At 37.5% G+C, this 15,085-nt stretch overlaps 1 protein-coding gene across 1 annotated transcript in view; it reads right to left on the reverse strand.

Annotated features, from left to right (window-relative positions):
* Positions 1-15,085, reverse strand: part of Adam10 (ADAM metallopeptidase domain 10) — a 108,018-nt gene that overhangs the window by 17,903 nt on the left and 75,030 nt on the right. The window contains exons 8-9 of the mRNA XM_033756250.1: positions 8,374-8,537; positions 2,748-2,931 (exon numbers count right to left, since the gene is read on the reverse strand). Coding sequence (XP_033612141.1) covers positions 2,748-2,931; positions 8,374-8,537 — 348 coding nt within the window. The remainder of the gene's footprint in view (positions 1-2,747; positions 2,932-8,373; positions 8,538-15,085) is intronic.

The raw sequence follows: 15,085 nt of genomic DNA on the forward strand, positions 1-15,085 counted from the left end.
TCAAAAGAATCATGAAAAGTAAGCTGGGCATAATGGCACATGTCTGTAATACCAGCTTTGGGAGGGGGAGGCAGGAGAATCACAAGACTGAGGACAGCCTGGGTTACACAGCAAGAAACTGTCTCAAAAAAAAAAAAAAAAACACTACATACCTATCAGAATGGCTTAAATAAAACAGTGAAAGCCAGGGATTTAGCTCAGTGGTGCCACGCCTGCCTTGCAAGCACAAGGTCCTGAGTTTGATCCCCAGTACCCAAAATTAATTAATTAAAATAATAAAATACAGTGAAAGCACACTGGTGGTGAAAATGGAGAGAAACTAGATCATTCATACTTTACTGGTGAGAAGAGAAAATAGCACAGCCAGCCTGGAAAGCATGTGGTAGTATTGCACAGGAGTTACTACTGTGTGGTCTGCTAAGTACATTTGGGGGCATTTATCTCAAAGAAACAAAAATTACATTCACACACACAAAAAAATCTGCAAACAAATGCTTACAGCTTTATTCACACCAGCCCATCACTGGAGAGGGCCCCACGGCCTTCCACAGGTGAATGTGCAACTGCTATATACAGACCCCGGAACATACTTAGCAATAGGAGAGGATATTGAACAATTCACATGAATCTCCAGGGAATTATGCAAGTGAAGAAAGGCAACCAAAAGGTTACATACTGTATGATTCCATTTATATAACTTTTCTGAAGTGACAAAATTTGGGAAGGTCAGTGGGCTGGGAAGGCACAGCAGAACAGGCAAGGGCACTTACAGATGAGAGGCCCGAGCACACCTGTGTGGACCAGGCTGCTCTGAACCTTGACTGGGGCAGTGGGAAACACAGCCCCCCACTGACAAAGTTGCATAAAACTAAATACACACAGAGAAAGGAGAGGAAAACTGGGAAAATCAGAATAAGACCCGTGGCTCCCACATGTCAATGACTACACTGTGGCTTTGTAAGCTATCGTAAGTGGGAGAAACCTGGTGAAGTGTACAGAGAAACTACCGCTTCCTATAACCGTACTCGAGCCTATAATTATCTCAATAAGCATTCCAATTAAAAACAAAATATTAGTCTTATCTGGAAACCTTCTTCGATTCTTATTTGACCCCCTTGCAGTGTTCTTTGTGTGCATAGGTGAAGCAACCTACATCTGTATTCAAGTAATTTATAATCTTGTGAAAAAGAATAAAAACACATGAAAAAACTTTAAGATAAGAGAAAATACTTAGAATATGTTAAATGCCAGGCCAGAGACTTAGCTCAGTTTTGCCACCACCTGCCTCACAAGCCCAAGGTCCTGAGTTTGATCCCCAGTACGAAAAAAAAAAGAGAGAGAGACTTTGTCTCAAAACACATTATGTTAAATGCCACAAGAGAGGCAAAACAGGTAAGTGGAAAATTAAACAGAGATATATCCATGTAACACAGTATTGTATACCCATAAAGAAGGGGAGCTCTGGTTATCACGTGGATAAACTTTAGAAATATGCTACGTGAAATAAGCCAGACAGAAAAACAAGATCCCATTTGGATGAGGTACCGAAAGTAGGCTAACTGTTCACAGAGACAGAAAGTAAGATAGAAGTTATGAGGGGCTGAAGGGAGAAGGAAGCAGCTTTTTAATGGATAAGGAATTCTAGAGCTGAGAAACAACTTGGAAATAGATAACAGTGATGATTACAAAACACTGTGAAAGCAATTAATGTCAGTGAACTGTTGAGTTCACTGCTTGAGTTGGTTAAAATGGCAAATTTTATGTTAAGTCTATTTAATAATAATAACAAAATAATTTAGTATTCTTAGCTTGGAGAGCACAGGTGAGCACGCATCAAAAGGGGAGCGGAAGAGCACAGCAGGCAAGACACATTCACACAAGGCAACGTGAATCTCAGAATCGACTCTAAAAGTAGCCTTCCGCAAAAAGATACAACTATACCGTTCCACTTACACGTTTTTAAAAGGCAAAATCATTACACAGTGAAATAAATCAGTTAGCAGTCACCTCTGGGAGTGTGCAGGGGCCAGAGACTGGGAAGAGAAACAGAAGCTTTCTGGAATGATAGACGTCTGCACAGGTAAATGCATTCATCAGAACTGATCAATTGTGTAAGGAAATATCACCATAAAACCCCATATGCTTTTTCAAAGAAAAAGAAACTCTGAATCTCCCAATTCCTTATTTTCTATTACCCTTATGACCACTGATTTGCTTTTTGCTAAACGAATATGCCTGTTCTAGAGAGTGAATATAAATGGCATACACACTATTTTAAAAATTCATCAAATGGTGCACTTTAGACCTGTACATTTCACTTTTGTAAAAAACAAAAACAGAACCTCAGCCAAGCACTGTGCTGCACACCTGTAATGCCAAATTACTCAAGACGCTTAGGCAGGAGGTTCAAGTTCAAAAGCAGCCTGAGCAACTTACCTAGAACTCATCTTAAAAACTAAAATATGCTAGGAATGAAGTTCAGTGGCACAACACTTGCTAGCATGTGCAAGGCCCTAAATTCAATCCCCAGCACCAAAAGGAAAGACAGACAGATGCCTGCACCTTCAAATTGCAACGATAAAGATGGACTGAGGGATGGATAGATTAATAAGTATGTGATAAAGAAAATACAGCAAAGTGTTAACAACTGTAAAATATGGGCAATGGATATGTAGGTGCTCACTATGTAATCCTTTTTCTGAATGTTTGAAAATATTCAAAATAAAACAGTGGGAAAATATACATACCAACAAAACAGTTGTTTCTCTTCTTCTCAAGAACTTGACTTATATTTCTAATACTACAGAGTGAAAATTTATTGTTGTTAAGTTTGTCCCCAGATGTTGCTCTTGCATACATGATGTAATTGCCATTTTCTTTTTGTCCTAAATTCTTAGATTCTCCTGGTGTGCACTCTGTTCCAGAATCATGCTGTCAAACAGAATAGTTACATAAACAGGAAATCAAATAGGGTTTTCAGGTCATCTGATTAAATATAATTTTCTCATCAGAAGAACAAAGTAAGCCATAGATTTTGTTAGAAAGGATATTACAATTGTTTTAGATTATGAGCAGGAAAATAATTTTCTGTGTTAAAGGCCACTGTCCCAGAAGGAGGTAAATCATGGAGGTCTAGCCACAACAATGTACAGCTTTGTAAGTAGGGACTACAACTGAGGACAAACTGTCATAAATGTCTATTAAATATATACTTTTAAAAGTAGGAATAGTAATATAAAATACTTCAAAACTACTAACTATTCTTTAAAATATACACTACAGTACAAGCTATGACTAGTTCAGAGAAGGCAGAAGTGGGGAAAGGGAAAGGAAACAAAGGAGATTAGCATGGGGCTGTTTACATAGAATAGGAATCTAAGCTAACTTATGAACTAGTACATAAGAAAAGCAAAACATGGGTCATTCTCCAAGACAGATCACATACTAGCTCACAGAACAGGTTTGAATAAATGCAAAAGAATCGAAGTTATTCCCTGTATATTATCAAATCATAGTGCAATCAAGCTGGAGATCAACAGCACAAGAAACCATAGGAACTTCACAAACACATGGAAATTGAACAACACTCTCCTGAACAATCAATGGATCACAGAGGAAATTAAAGAAGAAATCAGACAGTTTTTACAAATAAATGAAAATGTCAGTACAACATACAGGAATCTATGGGACACAATGAAAGCAGTTCTACGTGGAAAATTCAGAATACTGAATGCCTACGCTAGGAAAACACAGCGAGCTCATATAAGAAAAGTAAATACGCTGACCGGAGATAAAAACACAATGATCTATTTTTTAAATGAAATTAAGAAAACTCCAAGCATAAAATCAAAATATTGCTTTTCAGAATGCAGGAGACAAAGTTCTGTGTAGGAGTGTATGTGCAGAAGTGCTTTTGATTTTGACAGATTTCATTTAAGTACCAGAATACCAAAGCACGGCTCTCTGAATTTTACCAAAGTAAAAACACTCATGTGACTAGAACACAGACTGAGCAAAAGAACACCACCAGACCCCAGCAGCCCTGGCCTTCCTGGAAATATGCATTAAAACAAGCAGGCCTGACAAAAGTGTTAGTTCTCGAATGTTAAATATTTAAATAAAATTTTGTCTTGAACACTCAACAACCCTACCTCTATGAAGAAGCAGAATGCCCAAGGGAGTCCGTCTAAGTCAATTTCCTTTTCTACTCCCCAGGCTGAGGCAACTACCGGTATTAAAACTGTGACCTTTACTATCACCTTTATTCTTTCTGATGCCCCCTGCTTTTCTCCAGAACCTAGAATTAGCATTTAACAACTCTACCATTCTCTAATATTATCTACTTTAATGTTTTCATTCTTTATAGTGCAGTTGGCTTCTGATAAAGTACTGCACTAGCACTATTCTCACCATTAAAATTTTAGGGGAGAAAATCCCAGTAGTGTACAACTCTTAATGTCATCACAGGATATCTTGCCACTTTCAAGTCAATAGTGTCAAAAGCTACATGGAGGCACTAAAATATATAAAAGTATTAAGATGAAACAAGCATTTTCCCAGCCCTCAAGGCTTTCACATTCCATAAAAAGCAGCAAATGTCACCTTATCTACCTAGCATAACTAATTTAAGGATGTTAGAACAGAGAATCATTAGCAGCTGCAGAAGGGGAATGGGTTGTGAACAGCACATCTGCTGCCATCCTCAGATAAGGGACAAAAACAAGCACACAAATGAAACAGGACAAAAAGGTCACTTTGACCAGACCACCCAAACACGGAAGGAGGGCTCAAATCAAAAGTAAAGTGTGCCAGGGAGGGCCTGGGGTTTAGCTCAGTGGCACCGTGCCTGCCTCAAAAGTGCAAGGTCCTGAGTTCAATCCCCAGTACCAAAAAAAGCATAAAGTTACACAAAGAAACTATTACTTTGACAAGAAAACAGATAACCTTGATAATCTTACTTTGATAAGAAAACAGAAAAACTACTGTCTATTAAAAATATTCTTGTAACAAATTTTAAAAATCAAAAAATTGATCAAAAATTTTAATTGTAATATATGACCTACAATAATTATTATTAACATTTTGATCTATTTCCTAAATAACTTGTATGTGGCTGTGTCATACATTAGTGTAAAATTTGGACTGTACATATATACAGCTATATTTGTGTTTCAGCTTCAAATGTAAACCACTGAAAGGCTTTTTAAATGACTGCAGAGTATTCTGTGGTGTTTTCCAGTTGTGAGTCCATCTAGGCTGTTTAAAATGTTTGCTATTATTAAAAATAAAAGTGCAACTGATCTTTTTTCAAACATATGTAACTTTTTTTTTTCAAAACATACATAACTCTTTGTAAATCCTTCATTTACTTCTTTTGGTTGGATATCCAATGGTAGAATCACTACATGAACAACATGGATCAAGAATTCAAAGGCAGAGAAGGGAAGGAACTGACTCCTTGGTGGAGGACAGCTCTGAAGGATTGAAGTGCCTGACAGAGGAGGGAGGAGATAACATGGGAAACAGACTGGGCCTTGACTTACGGGAAACTCCAAATGACAAGATCAGGAATAGTCATGTCAGCACTATCAGCAAGTAGCAGAAGTAGGTTTTAAAAAGAAGTGGCATAATTAGAACCATATTTACACAAAAGTGAATCTGGTAAAAGTGGGTATAGATTATAATTTCCATATTGAGACAAAGTTGTCTCATTTTTTATTACAACTTTCCATAACAAAAGCTTATAAAAGCAGTTTACAATAGGTACACAATGAATATTTGAAACAGGATAATAAATATAAGCAATGTGAACCACTCAAAGAAAAGTAACACTGACATAGTACAGATGCACAGCAGGAAGATAAAGACTTCAGGACAGATGTCAAAGGAGACAAATTCAGGAATTTATATAGTTCCAGCCGATCATACTACAAATTAGTAAATATCTGATAAGCAGCTACTATGTACATATAGTAGAACTTATAGCACTATAAAAAAAATTATACGTGCCATTAACAGTATGGTATGAAAAACAAACACAGCAAGGTAGGCAAAGAAGGAGCACCAATTTATCCATCAAACAATAAACACTAAATAACACGCTAATATACTAGAAACAACTGGCCAGCATCTGGGCGAGGAAAGAGCAGACAAAAAGTGACAGGGGAATTGGATTCCCTAACTCCACGCGTAGTCCTCAGGTCTGCAGCAACACCACCTCAGTGCTTCTAGAAATACAGAAACACAGGCCCACAAAAGACCTACAGAAAGAGAACTGCATTCTGAGGTCCTCGGGTGATTTATATGCACAGCAAAATGTGAGAGGCTTTGGACGAGCACACAGGGGAAGGGGCAGGGTAACTATCACAACTTCCCCAGCAAGGCCTGGAGCCAAAGGGGGCTAATACAGAAAGAGGACCTCCACTGCACCTGAAAATACAAACAGCAGTCCTCTGCTTACCTCAAAAATTTAAGGGTTTCTATACAAGATCCCAATGAGGAATGTAACTGTATTGTATACCTAAAATGTACCAATAAAGAAAAAAGGAAAAAAACAAAGAAACTTAAGGGTTCCTTTTGGTTTGTTTTCTGAGACAGGGTCTTGCTGTGTGCCTCAGGCTGGACTCAAAGCCACTACAAAATCCAGGATAGCCTGAAATTTGCAAACCCCCTGCCTTAGCCACCCAAGTGCTGGGATTACAGCCATTCATACCACAATCCAGCTCAGGTACTGTTCTGATAATAAGCTCTTAACTTCAGAGTGGGACTTAGAAGAGGAAAGGCAATTTACTGAAATGGTACATTTTACAAACTTGAAGAAATCAGAGATGTGCATCTGCAGATTTTAAGCATAAGCATACTATTTATTTGTGTGTGTGTGTGTGTGTGTGTGTGTGTGTGTGTGTGTTTGTATTTTGTTGCTAGGGATTAACCTGGGGCCTTGTGCCCACTGAGCATATGTTCTACCACTGAGCTACACCCTCAAGATCTACAAACTATTTTTTAATAATAAAATTTTTCATTTTACAAGTGATAAGGTACAAATAAAATGGGTTGACATACAGCTTCCAAGTGAAATTTTCCCAAACACATCACTTTAAGAAGCTCTAGCTGGGCACACACCTGTTACCCTACTAACTTGAGAAGCTAAGGCAAGAGGTTTGCTGGGAGTTCAAGACCAGCCTAGGCTACACAGCAAGACCCTGCCTCAAAAAAACAAAGAAGTTCTACCAAAATCACAAAGATAGAATATCTTTCAGTATTTCCTATTTCTGTATTGTATTGATCTTTAGGTCATTTAAGAATCAATAGGGCTGGGGATTTAGCTCAGCGGTTTGGTGGCCTGACTCACAAGCACAAGGACACGAGTTCAATCCCTGGTACCCGCCCCCAAAAAAGAATCAATATAATGGAACAAGGCATTAGATGATAACAAAGAGCACTGTTAATTTTGTTAAGAATAATAATCACATTGTGGCTATGTTAAAACCAACTTTTTCAGAAATATATACTGAAACATATAAGCATAGATTATTTTGCTTTAAACAACTTAGCAAAAAAAATACACGAAGTAGATACAGAAAAATCTTGATCATTGTTGACTCTGACTCACAGGTAGGCCAACTAAGAATGATGTTTTCATAGTCAAAGGATTGTAAAATCAACAAAGAAGAATATTCAACAAAAACCAAATACTGCCCCCAAAGCCTAAAAATATTTACTACCTGGCCCTTTAAAGAAGGAATTTGCTAATCTCTGTCTTAGATGAAATGAATACTCTTCTGTGTGTTAGAAATTTATCACAATAAAAGATTTTAAAATACTAATATTCTACAGCAGAAAAAGATAAATCCAAGTAAATCTTAATATGCTTTAACAAAAACAGGAAAAAGCCACTGCACAATTTGCTAGAGAGTATAAGTGTACTTTAGACAATGAAAAGGGATTCTCAAAGATAGCTGAAGCATTGTATATTAGACATTCTCCTAGGACCAAGAGATACAGACATTATTCTGTTCAAATAAACCAGACAAAATTCATTCCTTTCATAAAATTACGACACTGTTATGCATACATTTATTTTCTTTTTTATGCTTTCATTTCTTATTTGAATCACAAATATTCTATCTTCTCCTTTTTCAATATCATTGAGTATACTACTGTGTTCTGGTACACAAACATTTGTATGCACAGTTGTTTTCACTGTAAACCAAAAAAATCACTCAAAATAAAAGGCTAGTAATGTTTTAAAATCTAAAAGTTGGGCCGGGGATTTAGTTCAGTGGTGCCGCTGGCCTGTCTTGCAAGTGTAAAGTTCCAAGTTCGATCCCCGGAACCTCCCCCCAAAAACCCTAAAAGTTAAGCAATACTTACTGGAGATCCAAAGTTATGCCCAACTTCATGAGCAAAAGTTATGTGAGACACTTTGGGAGGTACATGAGACCCATAGTTCTGGACGGTAATAATTCCAGTGTTTAAGGACTTCTTCTTACCATCAGAATAGAGCTTACTTTTTTCACAGATTCCACCAGAGCTTCCTAAATTCAGAACAAGAAGAAGAAAAAGCTTAATTATCTACTCCACTCTACTCCCCAAAGAGCTAATATTAAATGAAACAGCTAAATTGAAACAGTTTATATTTTCAACCTAAAATACAACTGGTAATCAGGCCAGGGATTTAGCTCAGTAGCAATGCACCTGCCTCGTAAGCACAAAGGTCCTGAGTTTGATCCCAGTACCAACAAAACAAAACAAATACAACTGGTAATCTAATGTACCAAATACTCAAAAGCTTCTTTGGTCCAAGATTAGGAAATCATTCCAAATAAAGTTTTGGTGGCAGCCATGAAGAAATTCCCAGGATTAATACAAAGCTGTTTTACAATGTTCCTCCTCAAAATGTCCTCAAATTTGTTTAATTTAGCAGGACAATATTTACATATCCTTTAAATTTTAATACATCAGTATTTAGAGTCAAAGGCTATACATTTCGTCTTTAAAAAGAAAACAAGTTAAATGAAACAAAGTTAACTTAAGTGAACAAAATATTCTCAAGTAGACGCTGAGAAAGTCACATACCTAAGTTTGTGATGTACTGTCCTGGGATGTAACATACCCTCTATTCAATGAAAAGAAAAGAATTATGCCAAATAGTTTAAAAGAAGAGTGTGCTGAGATCATAGGTGTATACCACAATACCTGGCTACATTTTATAACTTTTTTTTTTTTTTTTTGACACAAGGTCTTGCTGCATAACTCAGGCTGGACTTGAACTCACTTTGTAGCCCAGGGTGGCCTCAAACTCATAGTGATCCTCCTGCCTCAGCCTCCCAAGTGCTGGGATTACAGGCATGTGCCACTATGCCTGGCTTAATACATTTGCTTCAGCTATACTTTTTTACTTTTGGAGATATATCCAAAGAACTACATCATTCTAGAAGGAGGATATATGTGAATAAGTACTATTTATATAATTACAAGTATAATTAACATATTATAGTTTTAACAAATAGTAAATTAAATTAATACCCTGAGTTAGGGTTTATCGTATATAAATTCATCCAATATTTTATTGTCAAGTTTGAAGCAAGCACAAAAAGACTCCATATTGCCAATCTTTAACAGTTTTTTAAAGCAAACAGGCAAATTTTTAAAGCTCGGTAATAATACTCTCAGTGTTTCTAAGGTCTAGCTAATTTAAGGAAAAACCATATGTAAATTTAATTGTATTCGTCTGAAATATAGTCCTTGTAACTTTTCTTGTTTACTTTCTAAATAACTGCTTATCTTAATGATTATTGCATATATTAAAGTTTAATATTTATTACAGATTAATAGCATATGTTGGGGTAACTCATACAGGAAAAAATTAAATACTGTATCTAATTTTTTAAGTTATTGTTTAATGTTTTTAAAAATATTTCAACTAGTTCTGGTACGTCAGAAACAATTATTGATGAGATATTGTACTATGCTAAATCATGACTGAAGCTCACGAACCGCTCTGTACACTAACTTTAACATTTTGCTACAGAGAATCAGCTTGAAAAATATAAATTGTGAATAAAAGTGAGAACAAAATGTTTTTAACTCAAGTTAAAAGTAGTTATTAATCAGGCCAAACTGATAACATTAAGATGGCTAACACAGGGGTTGAACTACCCTCACAAGCCAGAGAAGTGACTTCTCAAAGCAGGCTACAGGGCCCAGCAAGTAAAGCAGATCAAAGGGGTCATTGGACTTCAAGAATTTACTGTGTTGAGGAGCCATTGTTTTAGTCCCTTAATCAAATGATCAGCCTCTCAAGGGTGTTGGGGTCACAGCATGCACAACTGTGCCTAGCTGGTCCTGCATAATTCTAATCCAAGTAACCCAGCTCATTATTTTTTATTATGGAAGAACACTGTTTTATTAACTAAAGAAATCTAAAGCAGTACTCAACTACAGGGTGGAATTAAGAACAAACAGGGGCCAGGGATTTAGCTCAGTGGGACGCACCTGCCTCACAAGCTCAACGTCCTGAGTTCAATCCCCGGTACCACACAAATAAGCACACACGCAAAAAAAAACAAAGCAACAGGCCAGGGGATATACAGTGCATGTCTAGTATGTATGAAGTCCTGGATTCAATCCCCAGCCCAGCAAAACATAAAGAAGAAATAATAAAAGAACAAATAGAGAACATTATTGAAAAGACTCAAAGACAAGAAACTTACTATTCAAATGTTTCAACCCTCACTGCTTTTCCTAGCTCAAGTGGATCAGTGGACTGTAGCTGGCAATCAGAGTAACAAATCTGTGGTCAGTAACATAACAATACACAGCAAAAATCCTTTCCACCATTGTATTTCTGAATAACAAAATATCTCCAGAATTAAATGAAATTAGGCCAAGTTACACAATAGAATAAGGATGAACCAAGATTAATTAGGCCAAATAAAAATGAAAGATTAAGAAACAGTAACAGATTACACACTAAATAAGTCAGCTACGAGGTGTTATCTAAAAAGAACAAGACAGCAGCAAGCATTCCAAGATTTATACACAGAAAGAAGACAGAAGAAATCATACTGCGAATCAAACAAGTTAAAGCAAAATGATTTACATGAATCTACAGAACTAGAACAGGTAAGAGCCCAGTCTCCCCGCTCTCAGCCCACTGCCTGTTTTGTTTTTTTTCTTTCCTATTTGACTGTTGTATGTATATATGTATTTATTTACTTTTCTCATTGAGTTTATTGGTACATTTTAGGTACACAGCACAGTTACACTCATCACTGGGATCTTGTACCTCTACGTGCCAGGTCTTGGTTCTCGTTCTTTCCCCTTACCCCTGTCCTCCCTTCACCCCCTCCTCCCTTCTGTATTTACAAATACTTTGTTTTTATGTTCGCTTGTACCTGTTTGCACTACACAATGACGACAGTCATCATGGGGCACTGCTGCTGATACATAATACACCTTGATTCTTTGTACTTCGCCCACCCTCCTTCCTTCCCTCCTCTTTCCACCTCTAGCGCCCCTTCCCACTTGCAGAGGATCTATCTCCCTTTTTTTATTTTGCACTTTAAATTATTTTTTGAGTTTCTTGTACAAAAGAAGCCGTGTGATAATTAAGCTTTTGCGTCTGATTTATTTCACTTAACATTATGGTCTCAAGGTCCATCCACTTTCCTACAAATGACTCTACTTTACCCTCTTGAACGGCAGAACAGTACTCATCAGGTAACCATCTATGTGCTGACAGGTAGACCACCACCTCCACTGTTTCTCCCACTGTGCCATGACGCTTACCCAAAGTGACAGTGACAGAGCTTAGTGCTATACTAAGTGTTACTCCTCTCTTGTAAAAAACGAGATGGACTCCAACAATACTCGTATATAATCTCTACAGGGAAGCAGGAAACATTTCGACTTAGTAGAAATGTCTCAGAAAGAGACAGCAAGGATGTTATACCATACATACTTAGTAAAATGACTACCAAATGCACGGAATCTGGAGGCAAAAGAACCCAGATTCTATTCCATCTTTAGCTATGCAATTCTAGGTTAGTCATCAAGTTTCTGAACTCAAGTTTCCTCATCTACAGAACAGAGACAATAATATCTACACCTCATGCAGGAACTGTGACAATGGGACCACATCTGTACCATTCCTTGTAAAATTAATCAGAGAAGACATATGCCAAATACAAATGCTGCCAATGTTGTTTCCAGGTAGGAACAAGCAGGGCCCAAGGAACATCGATCCCTTCTTTCTCTCATTGGTCCCTACCTCACCCCTCCCCAGTGACTCTTAGGATAAAACCACTGTTAAGAATTGGGAGTCAGGGGTTTAATGGAGAATACAGGAAGAGCGCATCTGATGCCTGAAATAAAAGGGAGAGGTTACAACATGAAGAAAAACAAGCAGAACAGAGGGGGAAATGTAAGCAAAAGTCGATGAAAGACATTGTACTTTTCATTTTGGCTGCTCAAAGTATCTCTATTCACGAGGAAGCATCCTGCTTCTCCCTACAAAGAGCCTGACAAAGGCAGAAGTGACATGTCTCACCATTTCTAATCCCAACTCTGTGCCACCTGAGAAAAATGGTAACATCACAAACTGTGTTACAAACATCACAACAACTAGACACAGACTAAGTGTCCCCAAAACCCACAGCCCCATCCAATCGCAAGGAAAACTCGATTCCAACAGAGCAATGTCACACACTACAACTGACCAGCACCTCCCAAAATGTCAATAGAAGCGGGATGGGAACTCTTATGCCACCTGCTCAACTTTTCCGTAATTCTTTTTTTTTTTAAAGCCTATTTTTAACGTACTAAGTAGCTGCATGTACAGAAATGAAGATGACCAAAGATCTGGACACATCTGACAAAGCGTTTGCAGAACCACTGCATTTTTTATGAACAAGAATCTGCACATGCGTGAGCAGAGGTTTTAGTTTGAGGTCTTCCCTCTCATTTGCACTGGAAACATTTTGTGATTAAGCTATAGAGACAAAAAAATGAATGTGGTAGTTCTCAACCTTGTGTGTGTCAGAATCACTGGCCACGCACTCAGAGCTCCTGAGTGAACAGTGGGTGAGGCTCATGAATCCACATCTTCCACAGGTGCCTCTGTGGTAGACACTGGTGCTTTGGCCCATGGACCACACTACAGAACAACCTATGAGAGGCTTGAGAACCGCTGTATTTGTGGGAAACACAAAGAAATAGCAAAGGAGGCCCTAGATTTTTATGGCACTCACAAGCAAGTAGGGAGAAAAGACCATAAACTTTGTGATTAAATCATCCAACTATTCAAGGGGAAAAAAGACTTCAGAGTATAAGAACTATAAAATCTAAACTGGGTATGGTGGCTCTTTCCTGTAATCTCAGCATTGGGGAGGCTGAGACAGGAGGGTCACCAACAAATTCAAGGCTGTCTTAAACTATACAGTAAGACCCTGTCTCCAAAGAAAAACAAGTTATAAGATGTTGAAGGCGTGGTGATGCATGCCTGTAATTCCAGCACTGTGGGAGGCCAAGATAGGAAAATCACAAGTTTGAGCACAGGCTGGGCAACTCAGCCAGACTCTGCCTCAAATAAAAAACAGGGCCAGGGATTTAGCTCAGTGGTTCTGGAACCTGCCTCACAAGAGCAAGGACCCGAGTTTTATCCCAGTACCCCTACTCAAAAAAAAAGGGTAGGGATGCAGCTCAGTACAAAGGCCTTGAGTTCAATTCCCAGCATTTCAAAAAATGTAAAATAGGCTGCTATCAAGAAATCACACAATAACAAATGTTGGCGGGGATGTGGGGAGAAAGGAACCCTTCTTCATTGTTGGTGGGAGTGCAGACTGGTGCAACCACTGTGGAAATCAATATGGAGATATCTCAAAGAGCTTGGACTGGAGGTTCCATTTGACCCAGCCATCCCTCTGCTGGGTATCTTTCCAAAAGAACTAAAAGAATCATATCACAGAAAAGTATGTGCACCCATGTTTATAGCGGCACAGTTTGTAATAGCTAAATCTTGGAAACAGCCCATTTGCCCATCTGTTGGAAACTGGATAAAGAAGATGTGGTTTTTCTATAAAATGGAATATTATTACTCAGCCATAAAGAACGAGAAAATAGATTCATTCATAGGAAAATGGATGCATATTGAAGATATACTCCTAAGTGAAATAAATAAGTCACACATGTGTAAATACCAAATAGTTTCTCTGGTGTGAATAATCTGCAATAATACATAAGATCCTAATAAGATTACTGACATTTAGAAATGGGAAGAAAGGAGCTAAATGTGTAGGGAAGGTGGGATGGGTAGGGGAAGGGTAATAAGGGAAAAGAAAAAAATGTGAGATAATGAAAAGATGGAAATAAAGTGTTTGTAGATGGGGAGGAGAGGAGGGGGTGAAGGGAGGGCAGGGGTAAGGGGAAAAAATGAGAATCAAGACTTGTCATGTAGAGGTACAAGATCCCAACAATGAATGTAACTGTACTGTATCCCTAAAATGTACCAATAAACTCAATTAAAGCTGAAAAAAAAGTAAAATATCACAGGAAAGAGGGAGCTGAACAACTTGGTGACAATGCAAATTAAAAAAATAGTACAGATTGTAATAAACAAGTATCAAAAACTATACACTATGATATGCAGCTCATGACATACACTTGCATCTTAATAAATCATAACATCAGATCACTTTACAACATGGAAAAAATAACATACACGGAAAAAAAAACTGAAGAAGCCTTAAAAGTTGTAATAAGGATATTCATTTCTGACCTTAAATTTAAAACAAAAAAAGAGCAAGAAATACAAAAAGAAAATACAGTACTACTTAAGAACTTAAAATATGCCTAACAAAACAAAGAACGCGGAAGAGAGGGAAATAGGAAGTAAAAAAGAATTAAGATGTGTTATGTGCATGTATAAAGTCCCAAGATGAAAACAGTCATTGTGTACGTACTACAAATATGTACCAATGGAAAAAAAATTAAATACACAAAGATAAGCTAATAAGAATGAGAACACAGAATGTCTCACCCTGAATAAGGCAGAGTTGATTTTGAAAAAAAAAAAAAAAAAAAA

The sequence above is a fragment of the Fukomys damarensis genome, unplaced genomic scaffold (assembly GCF_012274545.1).
Source record: "Fukomys damarensis isolate Sample0158 unplaced genomic scaffold, DMR_v1.0_HiC HiC_scaffold_25, whole genome shotgun sequence".
Classification (NCBI taxonomy): Eukaryota; Metazoa; Chordata; class Mammalia; order Rodentia; family Bathyergidae; genus Fukomys; species Fukomys damarensis.